The sequence below is a fragment of the Cricetulus griseus genome, chromosome 7, assembly GCF_003668045.3.
Source record: "Cricetulus griseus strain 17A/GY chromosome 7, alternate assembly CriGri-PICRH-1.0, whole genome shotgun sequence".
NCBI lineage: Eukaryota > Metazoa > Chordata > Mammalia > Rodentia > Cricetidae > Cricetulus > Cricetulus griseus.
Window position 1 is genome coordinate 96391665 of NC_048600.1, and position 18414 is coordinate 96410078.

The 18414-nt window shown below is 42.1% G+C and overlaps 1 protein-coding gene across 1 annotated transcript; it reads right to left on the minus strand.

Moving 5' to 3' along the window:
* Nucleotides 1-7684: 7684 nt before the first annotated feature.
* Nucleotides 7685-16508, minus strand: Slfn11 (schlafen family member 11). The gene is made up of 5 exons (XM_035448133.1): nucleotides 15455-16508; nucleotides 13650-13660; nucleotides 11304-11421; nucleotides 8642-9365; nucleotides 7685-8480 (listed from the first exon to the last, which is right to left on the minus strand). Exons 1-5 carry the CDS (start codon nucleotides 16506-16508, stop codon nucleotides 7685-7687), a joined length of 2703 nt encoding a protein of 900 aa, XP_035304024.1.
* Nucleotides 16509-18414: the final 1906 nt, after the last annotated feature.

Sequence of the window (18414 nt, forward strand, 5' to 3'; positions counted from 1 at the left end):
CGCTCTAAGCCCCAATAAATCGAGACCTTGACATTGCACAGACGGACTCTTGTCCTTTCTCGTGCCGCTTGGTCTCCTTTCTTTCTCTCGCCCATTACTCTTTCAGGCAGCCCCCCTTCTGAACCCTGAATGACTGGACCTGCGAGACGGGTCAGCAGCCTACTAGGGTAATAGTACAGTTGGCTGGTAAGTCTCTGTCATTTTAGTCAATACAGAGGCCATTTGTTTTATATTTCCTGCTATAATTTATCCTCAGATCTCTGATGGTGTTGAAGGCTAACTGTAGCTTTGTCAGTTTGGCAGCGGAAGGCACCTAGCTTCTCCCCAACAGGTTGCAGCTGCCTGGTCAGTACATATCATAAATGGGAATCCAGCCTTGCTTTTCTATAGCTGCTACATTTCATGATGAAAAAGACAAATTTACAGACTTCATATTTAAAGGATAAACCGGGTTTCAGATGTTATTTTTACTATTCCCTTATTTAAAGGAACTTGCTTTGCAAATAACTGTTCTCAATAATCAACCACCTGTGTCTCACTGGATTAAAAAAAAAAAACAGCTTCAAGTCTATATAAGTTCTGATGATCTAAGAAAGGGCTCTAAGGTGTTTAAAGGTCTGAGGATGCGAAAGCCTAAGTAAGTTCTAAAGATCTAAGGAAGTGATTTAAGGTATATGAAACATGTTTCAGATTTCTTTCCTTCTCTATGCTACATGGTTATACTAATCTTTCAAATGTTCAGAGTTCTAACGTTGATTAATGATGTTCTGATATGCTGGGAAAAACGACTGCTGTTATTAGTCACAAGCTCAAAACTCCAAATTTCCTTTTGTTGTCTTCTAAGTATAGAGTTAAAGGTGCTTCTAATCGGGCAAAAACATCTCTATTCAATCCATATATTCAGCTCTTTGAACAGAGAAAAGAGTGTTCATGCTTTTTAACCCCAAGCAGCCATAGCTTTTTTTAAAAAATGATTCCAAGGCGTGAGTCTGTTCCAGATGTTTTACAGACACCTGTTAGCTGCTTTTTCTACAATGTGTATTTCAGAACAGACTACAAACACTGGTGATACTAATATATCTAAAACTTTTTTTTTTCAAGACAGGGTTTCTCTGTGTAATGGTCCTGGCTGTCCTGGAACTCACTTTGTAGACCAGGCTGGCTTCAAACTTACTGAGATCTGCCTGCCTCTGACTCCTAAGTACTGGGATTAAAGGTATACCACCATTAAACTATCTAAAACCTTTTATCTATTCTTGTAAACTAAAACAATTCATGTAAGCTTCAGGGAGTTGAGGGAGTTGTAAGACTTGGATCAACCTCTCACAGATCAAATGGACTCCGGATAAGTACTCTTGTCAACCAACTGTCTAAGTTTCCCACCTGCCTATTCCTGAGTGTGGGATTTTGCTGTCTTTCTCCTGGTCTTGGGACTCCTCCCCTTCCCCAACTACCAGGAACACGGGCTTGGAAGTTACAAATGCAAGATCTCCTTCAAGTTCCTAAACTTTAATTTCTGTCCCTAGTCTATATCTGTCTCAGCAAGTTTTCACTTACCAGATACCATTCAAGAATCAGCTGCAGACAGCAAACTGTTCCAGACGACTGTGAGCCCTGGGCTTGCTCAAAGCTGATGTGAACCAGTCCACCTGATGTGATTGCTCCCTGTCTCTTCAGTTGGGTCAGCAAACCAGATGCTTCTGATGAATGCTCCATTCCCAGAATGCCCCACCACCTGAATCCCCTCCTGGCCTTTGACTAACTGTCCAGCCTTCCTGGGCCCTGACAATGACATCCTAATGTTATCAGGAACCAGTTACAGAAGGGAATATGTTCCTGCTTGTCCTCAACAAAAGGCTGGAGTGTACTTCAGAAGGAAACTCCCTGGCATAGGGGACAAAATGGCTACCTATATAAGAGATAGTTCTAGGACAAGCTCCAAAGTCACAGAGAAACCCTGTCTCAAAAAAAACAAAAACAAAAACAAAACACTACAACAAAACAACAACAAAAAACAAAAAAAGAAACCCAAATAGACCCAGATCTATCAACAAGTAGGTTCATTACCTGAAATAGTTCTGTAACATGATAGGAGACCCAGTCTGCTCTATGTAAAAGAAGAGGTTATCGTATGGCTTTAAGAAGAAATTTTTCTTTTCTTTTTCTTTTTTTTTGTTTTTCAAGAAAGGGTTTCTCTAGCTTTGTAGACCAGGCTGGCCTTGAACTCACAGAGATCCACCTGCCTCTGCCCTCTGAGTGCTGGGATTAAAGGTGTGTGCCACCACTGCCCAGGGAAAAATCATTTCTATGCAAATCACTTGGGAATAATTAGAGATAATCTGGATGTACTAAAAAAAAAATGGGACAAGAAATGAAATTAATGACTGGTTCTCATTCTGATTTTCAGGCTCCTCTTAGATGGTGACTCTGATGTCAGCCATCACAGGGCCTTTGGCCCTTCTATTTCTGCTAATTACTGTTGACCCTTGTATCATTAATGCCTTAACTAGATACAGAAATCCCTGTCTGGCTACCATGAAGCTGATGATTGTTAAACAGGTACCCACCATAGAGACAAGGATTTGACTCAGGATATAACTTGGGGTTGGGAGGGTGTGATGGCCAAAGTTATATGTTAAGTTTAAATCACTGTGCTAAAAATAAATAAATAAATAAATAAATAAATAAATCACTGTGCTTAAGACATAGGTAAGATAAAAATGCCTCTAGCCTGTAAGTCCCACTCATCGAAGGACAGGTAGAATGCTGGGGGTTCATGTAAGATACCAAGTGTAGTGTTTTCACTTATGTAAACAAACATGGGTGCACCAATTGCACAACATGTGTGCTTGATTACATGTAGGCAGGAGTTACATAGACAGGAGTACATCAGGATGTGTGCTTGTCCCTGATTGGTCGGAGGTGTGAAGTACATAGACTTGTGGGGTTTGCCTTTATAAACCTCTGACTAATGTAATTCGGGGCCATACTCTGGGAATACCAGGTATGGACGTGGCCAGTATCCATGGTCCTTGCTTTAAATTTGACTTAAAATTGTGGTAGTGGTCTTATTCTCACTCAGTGAGATGAGCACATGATGCTGGAGCAATAGCTGAGAGCTTACATCTTGATCCACAAGCATGAGGCAGAGAGAGTTAACTGAGAATGGCATTGAAAGATTTTAGTTTGCTGAGAGAAAAAGTTTTGAAAGTTTTGAAAGTTCACAGAGAGAAAAAGTTTCCCACAGGCCTTGGCCCAGGACAAGGAAGTTGGCCCCAACCCGAGGGCAGACAGACAATCCTTTTTGGGTCACACCTGGCTGGCCAACAGACAATCAAGGACTTTTCAGGGTACGTTCTATGGTTTTTCCTTTATAAAAAAGCAGGTCACACCTGGGTGACCACTCTAACATGAGATCATACTTTGTAATCAATCACTTTGCGCCCCTTGCCTGTATGCTGATCTGTGGTTTTTTTCCTATATAAGAAGCCTGTAACCCTTGCTGGGTTATGCAGCTTTCCCGATATTGCTGACACCCGAATGTGCATTCGTTCAATAAACCCTCTTGATTTTGCAGCTCTTGGTCTGGTTTCTGAGTCTCGGTGGCTCCTCGGGATCCTGAGGCCCTTAGGAGTCTGGGGGTCTTTCAGCATGTGCTTTTTTTTTTGTGACAGGTTTCTCTGTGTAGCTCTGGCCATCCTGGAACTTGCTCTGGACCAAGCTGGCCTTGAACTCAGAGATCCACTTGCCTCAGCCTTCCTAGTGCTGGGATTAAAGGCACCCAGGGCCACATTTCCTAGTCTGTCCCAAACAGTTCCACCAACTACAGAACAAACATTCAAATATATGAGTCTATGGGGGCCACCCTCATTCAAACCATCACAGGGCCTATTCCTGAGCATGCTCAGTTAAGGATTAGATACTGGAAAGCATTTTATTTTAAGGACATAATTTTAAAAGAAAAGTTAGTAGTCATACTTTTGGGTGCATTTATCACACATGTCATATTAGTGCTGGGCAGGAAGACTCCTAGGCTGTTCAACTAGAATCACACAAAGTTTTGGCTGAAAATAGATATATTATTGTTACAGAAGTCTACCATGAGGGTGCCTGCCTTGCTTAACACAGTGACACCTAGTTACTTAAGGGACTTATGCCTGAGTTTATTCAGGCCTTAGCTGATACCATTTGTACCATAAGTCCCAGTTATTGCCAGTTGGCATACTGGCAGGCTGCTGGTCAACCCAGGTCTCACTTGCCCTTGGCCAGGAGTGAGGGTTAGGATGTATGTACCTGGGTCCCTAAAAGGCAGCAGGGCTGCCACTACCCCTTCCCCAGGAACGTGAGTGTTCCTGGAGGCCCAGCTCACAGCCCATCACCGAAGGAAAAGTGAGGTGCAGACAGGGTTCCCATCTAGACTTTGGGTTTGGAGCTGAAGCCTGGGATGGGGGATTGCTGGCCCCCTGGGCTTGGAGGGGTTTTTCTTTGTCTCCTCCCTCTTTACTGAGATTTTGGCTGAGCTCATTCTCTGGGAAGAAGGTTCCTTGGCTTCACTGTCACACTGGATCCATCTGGATCTGTAGGCAGTCATTGGAACAGAAACTGTAACACCTAATGATGTGGTATCCAGCTCCAGCTCCTCCTCTCCTTTCCCACCAATCCCTGGGGAATCCAGGGTGTTGCTTTATCTCCTAGGTAATGAGCAATTTGCAAGAATGATCCATTCTTGACCTGCCCCACATTGACCCTGTAAAATATCATTCAACCATTCAAATGTTTGGTGGGAACCTTTGAAAATGTCAGCCATACGGTGGTGGTGCACACCTTTAACCCGGAGGCAGAGGCCAGCCTGGTCTACAGAGCAAGGTTCAAAACAGCAACTTCCAGGACAGCCAGGGCTATACAGTTTCAGAGGTTCAGTCCGTTACCGTCATTACAGGGAGCATGGTGGCATGCAGGCAGACATGGTGCTGGAAGAATGGCTGAAAGTCCTACATCTTGCAGACAACAGAAAGTTGACTGGGACTCTGGGTGGTATCCTGTGCATAGAAAACTTCAAAGCCCACCCCCCACAGTGACACACTTCCTCCAACAAGGCCATACCCACTCTAACAAAGCCACACCTCCCAAAAGTGCCACTGCTTTGAGATTATGGTGGCCAATTACATTCAAACTATCACACCAAGATAATATCAGGTAAAATAGGCATCAAGGCAAATTACATGAAATCGGGGTAAGGATGGTTTTGACCAGCCTTCCAAAGCATCACTTTACTTTTTTTTTTCCTTATCTGTTTCATCCACTTCCCTAAGCCCATCCCCACTGCTCAGACGCCTGCTGTTATGACTCCTCTCCAACTCCTGCAGAGTCTGAATCAACCTTTCCCTAGAAGCTTCTTCAGATTTGCCTCTTCTGGTTCTTCCTCCTCCTCTGACTCTTCTTATTTCCTGGATTTCCTCCCATTTGGGGGCAGGGTTTCATCTTGTGTGATTTCTTTTCTCCCTTTATTCTTTGCTTTTTCCTGCCTCTTTGTCTTTGAATGGAATTATTTCAAAAACTGATCTGATCATATTTTTTTCCATTTTTTAATTTGAATTAGAAACAAGATTGTTTTACATTTCAATCCCAGTTCCCACTCCCTCCCCTCCTTCCCTCCCACCCCCCCCATCATTTTTTTAATCCTTTAAAACAAAACAAAACAAAAAACCTGGAGCATTACAAAGAACAGACCTGCAGAATTCACGTGCAGTGTATCCTTCCATTGGCCTCTTAACCCGGCTGCCTCTTAACCCTGGCTGCAGGAAAGCCAGTACTTAGAAGAAACAAGGACCAGACTATCCACTACCACTTAATAGTATTATGTTTTTAGTCTTTGTTTTTTATTCCATGTGTTTTTCACATCATGTATCTGGATTCCATTTATTCCCTGTCCCTTCACATCCGCCCTTCCCCCATGCACCCTCCCCCCAAATAAAACAAAATTGAAGAGAAAAAAATAAGAAGGTAAAATGAGAAAAATCAAAAAAAGGAAGAAATTAAAAATCTCATCATGGAAGCTGCAGTCTGACTCAAAAAATCATGTTGTATACCCCTTTGTCCATACATCTCTACTTGTAGTGTTCCTTGCAGAGTCATTGGTCTGGTTCAAGGCCCCTGGTCTCCACCACATGTTCAATGCTGGACTCCTGCTAGGACTCTTCCTGGGCAACCCTCTGGCATCCTGTCTTGTAGAGATTCTGTAGCTTTGGGTCTGTGGGCCAGGTCCCTTCAGGTGCTCCATCAGATCATAGATGGGGTGGATGTTGGGGCAGGCCAAGTCATAACCCTGGGTCTGGGCCTGGCCAGGTAGGAAATGGAGACAGCTCTCTCATGGTCACAATTCTGGGGCTGGCTCACCCACACCTGTGCTAATAGGGTTGGCTGTATTGTGCTGCCCCAGGTGCAGGGTCTGCTCTCCCGAGTGTTGCAGCTGGTAGGGGTCGGGACAGCTCTCTCACTCTTATGACCACAGGGCCAGCTCTCCCACCTGCCCAAGATGTCGATGGATGGGGTAGGGGAAGGGCATCTCTCCTCAGCCCATGCCTCCATGTGGGAGATGAGGGGTGGGGCTAGGTCTCCCACAGTCACATTCTCAGGGTTGGCTCACCTATGCTCTCATCAACAGAGTCCTCTCTGTTGTGCTGCCCAGACAAAGTGCAGGGCAAACTTTCCCATGTGTTGCTGCTGGTCAAGGGTTCATCAGCTCTCTCCCTTCCTCTGTCATCTTTTCAGATATGCCTCTGTCCACAGGACCTGATCATTCTGTATAGTGATATGTTATTTATGATTTATCAAAACTTGACTGAGGATTCAGAAAAGCAAAGTCAGCCACAAGTTATAAAAGCCAGGCACACACCTTTAATCCCAGCAGCCAGAAGCTAGGAGGTGGTGGTACACAATTTTAATACTAGGACTCATGACTAAGAGATAAACGGATCTCTGTGAGTCCAAGGCCACCCAGAGCTACACAAGAGTGAATCAGTCTAAAAGGGAATGATAGCTCACACCTTTAATCCCAACATTAGGGAAGTATATAAGACAGATGCAACGTCTCAGAGAGGCATTCATTCTCCAGCCACGCTGAGGAAAGGCAGCAGTTTGAGATTTGGTGAAGAGTTCATTCGTGGATCAGCCCTTTCAGCCTGTCTCTCCCATAAGACACCATGCTGTCCATCTGCTCACACTAATAGTGTCCATCTGGCTGGTGCTGCAAGGTACTGGGTGGCCAGTGTTTTCTCTTTGGAGCCTGGTGTGTTTATCTTTATCCTTGTAAATACGTTTAATTTCCATGAATGCATTTACCAATTTAAAATGGAAGTCTGTTTTAAAAATAAGATTCAGCGTACTGTATTGCATTGTTTTTATCTATAGTTTCCATGCTTGTGGTTTCAATGTTCTCACAGCTTGTATTGTGTGCACATGGTTTTGCCGCTCTTCTCTTCACCTTTGCTTTCAGCATCAGATCCACAGTTAGTTTCACTGTCCACTGGTAATCTTTTTGTCAGCATTTTCTGAAACTACAGGACAAGAGTTTTGTTGTATCTTTACCTTTGTTTATCTTTCTTTTTGTACTGAATGTAGTTTTTGCTTTCCTATCGCCAGCGAATGAACCTAGGACCTCATGCATCCCATTCAAGCTACTGAGCTACACTGATGGTGTGGAATGATCAGGAAACCTCAGAATATACAGATGTTTCATTGCTCTGGAAGCTAAGCAGACCAAGAGGTTGCTGGAAATGTCCAGCTCAACTGCATGGGGATTAATACCAAACACGATGCTTCTTTCCAGGCCTGAGAATCGACGGATGCTGTCAAACATTGCAGTAGAATAGACGAACGCATCATCCATCTGAGACACTCTCCTCTTCCTCATTTCGCTCAGGAACTTATCTTGATGTTTACTCTTTTCCTCTTCTGTGCTGAAAAGCACAGCGATATCATGGGAAGAGTAGCCATTCCTCAGGAAACAATTGCATTTATTTGCTACATAGCTCACCATTTCTTTCAAGCTGAAGTGTCTGAGATTAAAGCTGCCTGATACGCCATTAGCCCACGTAAATTCATTGAGTATCTCCAGAGACTCAGCAGAGATCCTGGGTGGAGGGTTATTTCTGATTTCCTGTAACTCCTTTTGTAAGAACATGGCTATTCTATCTGCATTGCGTACCACTCTTGTGAGCTCGTCCTTTGGATATTGGTGTGAGAAACATGGGAGGCCACTCTCATGTGTGTGGCTGGTCTGAAAATAGTCCAGAAAGATCCAGAAAATTCCGAGATTCTTGTTATCTCTCTGAGTGATGTCTCTTGCCTTCTTATACCAGTCCCCATTTTCTGTGCGGAAATTCTGGGCTTCATCAACAATGATGTGTTGGATCATGTTTGTCTCAAACTCACATTTCATGAAACATTTCCGGGTCACTGCCTGGCAAATATTTTTTGCCCTGTAACAGTGAAAAGGTTATTAGCTGTTTCTCATCACTTGCCTAGCAACACAGCACTGCTGTTACAGGTCATTGTACTGTCTAATTCCCAAGAATCAAGGTAAACTAAGAAAAATTCAAACAGGTTGATAACACACAGACATAAAGATCCAAACACTTACCTGATCAAGTCCCTCAAAGGTCGATTTTCACAGATGTAGAGAATTCTATTTGCTTCACAGTGGAATGTGTTTCTGATCTTTTCCATGATCTTCATGGCCATGATTGTCTTCCCTGACCCTGGCAAGCCATGCACAAACAGTTCCCTGTGTTTGCGGAGATTTTTTGAGAACATCTCATATTGTTGGGCTGTGAGAAGATTCAAAACTTCACAGCCAAGCTGGTCACTCAAGAAAGATCTGAAGTTGAGCAAGACAATCACAAGGGCCTGCAGCAAGGTTTCCACTTCCTGGGTGTTTGGAAGGTTATAGGAGAGTGGGTAATCTATAGAAGGGGCTGACCCCTCACTGGTGTCTACTTTGCTCTTGGGACTCAGGCAGAGAACCTTGGTCATGACACACACCTTCCCAGTGTAGCCACCGGTGTTCACTAGTTTCTGCTTGAGAGCAAAGGCGGTGCGGGTACAGTAGTCCTGTCCCCACACATTCTGCTGTTTAAGGATGGTGTAGAGGGTGGGGGAGCTCTTCTCTGCAATCAGAAGAGCATCACAGATGACTCCCTCCTTCTCCTCCAAGTCCAGGTCCACTGCCCAGCTCCTAGAGAGGATCAGCAAACCACAGTGGACAGAGTGCATTTGCTGGGTTATTAAGTCCTTTAGTTCCTTATTCTCTGTGCACAACTCCCCCCAGAGAGATTCAGGAGTGTATGTCAAACATCCTGGTGACACTGGACATGGAAAGAACAGACAAGATTTCAAATAAGTGTTTGCATTGCTCTGTATGACTCACATATTTTGTTTAAAACAGAGAATTAAATAGATAACCAACACAAAACAAACTCAATGGTATTTTTGGAGTTTTTTCCTCATATGCTTTGTCTGGGTACATTTCTTACCTTACAGGTCTTTTGCTTATTTATTATAGTTTCCAATTTTGTGTTCTTATGGTGTGTGTGTGTGTGTGTGTGTGTGTGTGTGTGTGTGTCTGCTCTGTATGTGTTTCTTGTTCTTTTTGTTTGGTTCTTTTTTAAGGTTTGTTTTGTCCCATTCTGGTTTGTTTGTTTTAGCTGCCTGTTTGTTTTATAAAGAGAGAGAGAGGGAAGGGGGCTGGCAAGATGGCTCAGTGGTTAAGAGCACTGGCTGCTCTTCCAGAGGTCCTGAGTTCAATTCCCAGAAACCACATAGTGGCTCGCAACCATCTACAGTGGGATCTGGTGCCCTCTTCTGGAATAAAAGAGTATATGCAGATAGAGCACTCAGATAACATAATAAAATCTTTAAAAAAAAGAGAGGGGGGGAAGTTTGCAGATTTGAGTCGGTGGGGAGATGTCGAGGAGCTAGAGGAAGGGAAACTGTGATCAGAATATATTGTATGCAAAACATTTGTTTTTAATAAAAATTAAAGTTATAAAACATTTTAAAATAAAAGGCAACTAAGCTCATATGTGTAGTACAACTTAAGAAAAATTCCATCTGTATACATCCCCTTTAATTCATATCTCACCAAAGTGATGGAATGATGTGTGGTGATATATTTCTTGAACAAATAGGGCCTGTCTGGGGTTCAGAGAATGGAGCTTGCCACTAGCTAATCATAGAGGTCTGGAGGTCTGTACAGACAGACAGGAAGTGATGTAGCTGGGCAGAAACAGGATATAAGCAGGGAGGAACAGGAAATCGCTCTCTTTTCTGCAGAGATGCTTAGAAAGTAAGGAGTGCTGTGGCTTACTCTTTCTCTCTTATCTTTCAGCATTTCCCTCTATTTCTGATTCCAGCTTTTTATTATCTAGACCAATTAAGAACTTTTACAATGATGTGGCTCCCCCATTATCTTACAGAAAAGTTTCTGTCAACCAAAATGGAATTTATTGAGCCTAATGAAGTGCAAACAAAATCTGTGCAGTTATTCTTACACCAGATTCCTGTGTGGAAGTTTAAAAATATTTCTGATAAGTTAAAAAGTGAAAAATAGTTCAGTTAAATTAACTTTGAAAATGGACCTTAGGCCATCCTAATACATTAATTATCTGGGCCTTCATACATGTTTATATAGCCACAGGATGTCTCTGTATCATATATGTTGAACAGATATCACATATATTCAGAGTGTGAAGTTAAAGAAGCTATTTCCATTCTCCAGAAACCCTGATCTTTTCTAAGTAGGAATTCCTAGACAACATGTAGCTAAAGGCTGACATTCTATCATCTGAAATTATTATTTTGTACCAAGCCCAGATCTTACAGATTCATTCTCACCACCTTCTTTGGTTCCTCTGTGCCCACCTATTCCACCATGTGAATGCCTGCTTGTGTTCTTCCCTCCATCCCTCAGAAACTGACTGCAAAGATCTACTATATCATGGTCCTGCCAGTATAAGTAAGGCTTTGGCTATGGCTGTACTGGTTCAGTGAGTTCCGAACCCTTGAGAAGCTGACTCAAATGAGCATGCTCAAGCCCTGGGACTGCTGTTGTAAATTCCTGATGGGGTCCTTGACCTCTGCATATTTAACTATCAGATTTTGCTAGTACCATGCTAGATGACTTCAAGGGCACCTGCACCTCATTCCCAAGAGGTTTGCAGCGCTGGTACAGCATAAACTTGGTGTTGTAGAACAAAGGTATTAAATAGTCTCTTTATCTTAATGGAAAAACTAGCTGTTCATACCTGGAAATAAACGCTTTTGGAGATCGACTTTATGCTCCAGTCCTTTCTTAGAATACACTGGTCTGCAGCGTGGGGGGCTGTTGGAGAGACTCAGCTGACTCTTAAAATCTTCACATAGGTTATGGAGAGCAGATGGCCGATTGGAAGCTGCCTCTGTGTGACACAGTGAAAGAAACCCATCAGAATAACAAAGCATTGGCTCTATTCCAAAGGGGAAACATTGGAAGAACACCAGAAATCACAAAGAAGAAATTGAAGCTTGATCCAGAAGGCAATATAAGCAGTCCCGATGAAGAGATGGAAGTCCCATCCACATGACAAAGTTAGGATGCTCAAAAGCTTCAAATCCAATTGAAGGCTCTGGGGAGGCAGTGGCTCCTCTGACATAGTGGGTAGCAGTGGAGAGGAGGTCCACTTTGTCACTTCACTGGGTGCCAGCTGGAGAGAGAACCCACTCTTTGGTACTGAACTACCCAGGGGTTCTGATAACAAGAAACAATCTCAAATCAGGGATCCTGGTGTCAGCCTGCCACAGTTCCAGGCTAGGAGACAGATGTGAAAGGTAAGCATGGGGCAAGGACAGACTGGGCACTGACATGCCAAAAAATTCAGGTAGGAGACTAGACTCAGAAACTGAGGCTTGGGCTGGAGAGATGGCTCAGAGGTCAAGAGTGCTAGCTGGGAGGAGAGGCAGGCAGATCTTTGTGAGTTCAAGGCCAGCCTGGTTTACAGAGAAAGTTCCAGGATAGCCAGGGCTATACAGAGAAATCCTGTCTTGAAACACCAAAAAACCAAAAGGAAAAAAAAACCTAAAAGAAATAATAATATCTTGTTTATTGTTAGACCCAAAATGAAATAAAACCAATAGCAAGAAAAACTGCAGAACTTTACAAATACATGGAAATTAAACATAGCCAGCATGTCATTGATGAAATCAGAGCTTAAAACATTCACATAACTAAATGAAAATGAAACCAACAGTTATAGGAACATTTGGAATATATCAAAGGCATATCTAACAGTGGGGTGTATAGCTATGAGCGATTACATGGGAAAGTCACAGTCACCTCAAGTAAGAAACATCATGGAATTTCAACTCAGAAACAATCCAACAAACAAGAACAATCCAAGCCCCAAATTAGCAGATGACAAGAAATAGTAATCACCAGGGTAGAACTAATGAAGTAGAAATGAAAATAATAATCAAAAGAATGAGTAAAACAGACCTTTTAAAATTAGGTAAGAGCCGGGCAGTGGTGGCACACGCTTTTAATCCCAGCACTTGGGAGGCAGAGGCAGGCAGATCTCTGTGAATTCGATGCAGCCTGGTCTACAAGAGCTAGTATCAGGACTTCTAGAGCTGTTATACAGAAAAACTGTCTCTGAAAAAGAACCCACAAAAATTGATAAACCCTTAGATAAATCAACTAAAGAAAGAAGAGATAACATTACAACATATATTGATAAAATCCAGAGGCTCATCAGGGAATACTTTGAAAACCTATATTCTAAAAAGGGGAGAAAATGAAGGTTTTGAATCAAAGGAGAAATCCCTGGACACATATCACCTACTCAAACTAAATCAAGATCACTGAAGTGGCAGCTACCAAAATGAAGCTAAATCCCTTTCATTTCAATGCACCTCCTCATATTTGCAGAAGATTGTGTTGTCTCTTTGCAAAGAGCTGAGACAGAAGTACAGCATCCCATCTGTGCCAAACCAAAAGGAAGATGAAGTGAATGCTAGCAAAGAAAAGTCATTGTTGACTTCTAATAGACCTTCACTGATGAAATGACAGCAGTGTTCTTCAAACTAGATTTTGAAATAGAAGGGGAGAAACACTATTAATTCACCCCATAAAGACATATTATCTTGGTAGCACAATCATAAAAAGACAAAACAAAAGAAATCAGTTGCTTGATTTCCATGATAAACTCATAAAGATCCTGCAAACCAAACTTAACTAAACACTGCAAAGATCACCTGCCATGATCAAGTTGGTTATATTCCAGAGAGGCAAGGGTGGCTTAATACAGGCAAATTAATAAAGGCAATGTGTCACATAACTAGAGTCAGGAACAAAAATCATAGATCATCTCATTAGATGCAGAAAAAAGGTCTATGTTGAAATTTTACATCCTTCCATGATAAAATCCCTGAAGAAACCAGGGATTTTATCATGGAAGAATAGACACCAACATGATAAAGGCTGCATATGACAAACCTAAGCCTAACTTTATACTAGGTGAGAAATAACTAGAAGTACTGCCTCCTCCAAAATCAAGAGCTAACTCTTATTCAAGGCACTTGTACAAATTGAACAGAAAGAAGTTGATGGTCCCCATTTGCAGATGATCTGATCGTAAACGAAAAGACCTTAAAGACTACCAGTGAGCTCTTACATTTGATAACTTTCAGCAAAGTAGCAGTAGTAGACAAACCCATCAGCTTTTCTATAAGCCAATAACAAACTTGCTGAGAAACAAATCTGGAGCATCTCATTAATGACTGCATCAAAAAAATCCCTGGGAACATACCTAACGAAGGAGGCAAGAGGCCTCTACAATGAGAACTTGTAAATAGTGAGGCAGAAACCAGAAGAAAAAGCCTCCTATGAAAATGGCTGTCACTAAACTCAGTCTAATGAGTCCATACAAATTCTTTCAAATTCCTTGGGCTGGAGAGATGGCTCAGAGGTTAAGAGCACTGACTGCCCTTCCAGAGGTCCTGAGTTCAATTCCCAGCAACCACATGGTGGCTCACAACCATCCGTTATGAGACCTGGTGCCCTCTTCTGGTGTGCAGATATACATGGAAGCAGAATGTCGTGTACATAATAAATAAAATCTTAAAAAAACAAACAAATTCTATCAAATTCCAATGATGTTTTTTTTCACAGAACTAAGGAAAAAAACCCTGAAATTTACATAGAAGCACAAAAGACTGATTAGCCAAAGAAGACTTAGCAAAAGGAGCAATTAGGTCCAACCAAAATACACCATATCTGGTGCAGGTTCCTGACTCTAAGAGTTGGAAATATGCTAAGCTTTGGCACCAGGAGATCATTATTATGTGGTTCCAGCAAATTACAGTGAGAGGATTTTAAATAATATGTGTGTAAATATGAAATCCATTTTCATGGTACTGGTGAGATAGCCCAGTGGCTAAAGGTGCTGTGGTGGTTTGAAAGAAAATGACCCCCCCAAAGGGAGTGGCACTACCAAGAAGTGTGGCCCTGTTGGAGTAGGTGTGGTCTTGTTGGTGGAAGTGTGTCACTGTGGAGGTAGGCTTTGAGGTCTCGTATATGCTCAAAATACTTCCCAGTTTCTCAGGCCACTTCCTGTTGCCTGCAAGATGTAGGACCCTCAGCTACTTCTCCAGCACATTTTTCTGCATGGTGCTATGTCCCACCATAATGACAATAGACTGAACTTTTGAAATTGTAAGCTAGCTACCCCAATTACATGCTTTCCTTTATAAGAGTTGCTGCCATGGTCCAAGTCTTATCCATTGCACTCCGGATATGCTGACCCTTGGGAAATCCCCAAATTCTGGAAACTTGACTGCATAATTTGGGTAGTGAGGGACTGCATTCATACTTTCCCCAAATTAAAAAAAAATAAAAAAATTTTAAAAAATTAAAAAAAAAAACATAGTCATGGTGTCTCTTCACAACAATAGAAACTCCAAGACAGGTGCCTGCCTCCATGCCTCATGGCCTGAGTTTGATCTCTGGCACCCCCTTGGTGGAAGGAGAAGTGACTCACTCATGTTGGTCTCAGGTGCCACAAAAGAAATCAATTTTTTTAAAAAAATTATTTATTTATTTATTTACTTATTTATTTATTTATTATGTATACAGTGTCCTGCCTGCATACCAGAAGAGGGCACCAGATCTCATTAAAGATGGTTGTGAGCCACCGTGTGGTTTCTGGGAATTGAGCTCAGGATCTCTGGAAGAGCAGCCAGTGCTCTTAACCTCTGAGCTATCTCTCCAGCCACACAAATTCCTTGTATCCAAGAAAGCATAAAGATACAGAGAAAGCCAACTTCAGTAGGTGTAATGAGCTCAGATTTTCAGAGTGTGAAGGATGCAGAAGACTTCAAAAGAGGCAGAAAGGACAAAGAAGGAAGGCCTCTTTCCTCTTACCTGGACCAGCATCCACCATCATGCCTACCCATTCCTCGGTGGTCAGGCTGTAGATACCTTTCTCCTTGTCTACCATCCATGAAGTGGGAGGTTTGGAGAACACTGCACAGCAGAAAGGTTCCACTTTGATCACACAGAGATAACCATGCAATTTCCCCTCTCGAAACACATCTATGATTCTGATCTTGTGAGACACCTTTTCTTCAGATGAAGAAAAATGGAAAACTGGCAGCTGGGATATTGCTTCCTTTGCCAATGTTTCCAAAGTGTTTCGGTCAACATTTTCTTTTGGGCATCCCTGGACCTTGCTCTTATCATCCACTCCAATGAAAAGGTAGCCTCCACAGGTGTTTGCAAACGCACAGACATACTCTGGAATTACACTTCTTATATAGTCTGGAGCACGTCTTGTAGAGAATTGTTTAAACTCTATAGATGTAGATTCAGGGAAAGGCAAGCTTTGACCATATTCAAGTTTCTCACTTTGGAAAATTTCAAAAGCAGGATTTGATTCAAGGCAATTCTGATGCATAGTTCTGGGAATTTTAAAAGGGGAAGCTCCTTCATCAGACAGACTACACTTGGCTTTCTTCTTATTCTTTAGAAATATGAATGCCTCTGTTGAATTCATGGTAACCACAGATGTTCCTGACCTACGGCACAAGGAAGAATTTTGGCTGCAAATGCGAGGCTTAGCAGAACTGTCTTCAGGGCTGCAGCTCCAAGATTTAATAAAAATGTAAAACTGGTTCCCTCGTTGCTGGGTCTCAAAGAAAGCCTGAAGATCAGAAGACTGGATAAGCTCTCTCAAGGACTCTTCCAAATCCAGTCCCATCTCCACAGGACGATCACTGTTATTGGCCATTTGTATCTCAAGCACTCCTCCTCCGGAGTTTAACAGAGCACAGGCAACCATTGCAATTCTTGTCTTCTCCACTTTTCTCTTTGTTGAGTTCATTTTCTTTCGGTTTTCTTCCCCAAGAGTCACTTCTTTTACATGGATGACCAAGTCTGGGTGAGACTGTGATACCACTAAGGAGGGATTTGTCTCCATGTTGGTCCTACAGTCAAACAATCCAAACACTTGTTTTACCTTTATTAAGATTAATTTTCTCATGCCCACAATTCATTCATCTACTTACTGAAAAATTTAGTCTAAGTGAAATAGATCCTATCAAAGCAATAAAATACCAAGTAAAGATAGAAATAGTCCTTTCTCTTAGAAATTGTTTTGAGGGGAAATGAAAGTAGAACTTACCATCACATGTGATATAGGCTATGGGAGGAAAAACACATTAAAGAGGTGTCTGAACCAATTTAGCTATTAAACTGTCGTTTACTAATGCTCCCAGGAGGAGACAATGTCACTTATTCGCTGGAATTGTTAGGGTGAAGTCATCAGCATTGAGGTACAGAAGCAGGAGGGATCAACTAATGCAAGGGTGTGCCGTGGCATAAGATTTCACAGCTTGGAACACATTCCTAGTGGATTGTGGGGTAAATAGAGAATATGCTAGTGAGAGATGTCAAAAAGATCATGAAAACACAGAGAGGTAGGAGAAAAACAAAAGGAATATGGTATCAGGTAATAGGGCACGAGGCCACCTGCTGTGATTTTTCAGGTATGCAAGCTGCTGACTGGTGCTGCAAGTTGAGATTGGAAAGTCTTATTGTATGATTTTGTGAAATGCCAGGAGGTGGTGGTGCAGGCCACCTGGTCTACAGAGTGAGTTCCAGGACAGCCAGGGCTGCACAGAGAAACCCTGTCTCAAAAACTCCACCCCCAAAAGGATTCAATAAATGACACAACTGTGACTTTGAAGAGATGCAGAAGCTGAGGTCTTAGGGACAAGTGCCAACAGATGTGGCTTGGTTCCCAATTCTATCGCATACTGTTGCAAAATATTCCTTTACACTGTGTGAAGATGTGCCACCGCGATTGGATTAATAAAGAGCTGATTGGCCAATAGCTAGGCAGGAAGAGGTTATGTATTACTTCTGGGGACTGAGAGGACTCTGGGAAGAAGAAAGGCAGAGTTGTCAGCCAGATACAGAGGAAGCAGGACATGCCACCAGCCACAAGGCAAGATGTTGATTAATAGAAATGGGTTAACTTAAGTTATAAAAGCTAGTTAGAAACAACCCTAAGCCAAGACAGAGCATTCATAATTAATAAGAATCCTCCATGTCATTATTTGGGAGTTGACTGGTAGGACAGAGAAAGACTTGTTATAACATACTATTGTTATATTTGGCTGGATACTTAAAATGCCTAACCTTATGTCTTTGTTAACAGAGCAGGGGTCATCTATCTTAATATGACTCTTAGTATAAGGATTAATTACTTACCAAGCACTTAACACTGTGCTTTGGTTCACAAATGTCCAGTAAACAAAACTATACTAATTGTCATTATGTCACAATGGGTTAAATAATGAATACCAGGCACAGTAATAGTGTTGTCAAGTGTAGACAACCAGCCATTAAATAAACTTACTAAAAAAGAGAGGTACAGAAATGTACATGGAGGAAGAGAAATTGAAGATTGTTTTTCTTTAAAATGGGAAAGGCTTAACAATATTTATCATAGATGAGAGAAAGCCGGTAGGGAAGTGAGATCTTAAAGATGGAGGGGGAGACTGAGTGACTAAAACAATAGAGTCTTGAGAGTCAAGGTTTGGAAAAGATTGTGGTTCAGAATCTGGAAGAAGGCAAAGAGGAAAAAAGCACTGTTGGCAGTGAGGTTAGGTTTATAGCTATGGGGGAGGCAAGAGGGAGAGTCTTCTAATGCCTTCCCTTTTCCTCTTCAGCTAGAAAACAAAGCTTTTGCCAAAACAGTAAGAGGAGAAATGTAGTGCTATAGAGTGGAAATAGTTTGAAGAAATATCACAGCCACATGGGGAGCGAAGGATGTGCGCACAAAGAAAGATACTACAGAGAAAACAAGTAAGCCATGTGCC

Bases quoted from the DNA above. Each gene is read 5' to 3' on its own strand.
- Slfn11 (XM_035448133.1), bottom strand. From the start codon at position 16,508: ATGGAGACAAATCCCTCCTTAGTGGTATCACAGTCTCACCCAGACTTG. The intron at 9,366-11,303 runs GTATGAACAGCT...TTCCATGTCCAG, and splicing joins CCAAAAGCGTTTATTTCCAG to TGTCACCAGGATGTTTGACA. The intron at 8,481-8,641 runs GTAAGTGTTTGG...TCACTGTTACAG, and splicing joins CCTTTGAGGGACTTGATCAG to GGCAAAAAATATTTGCCAGG.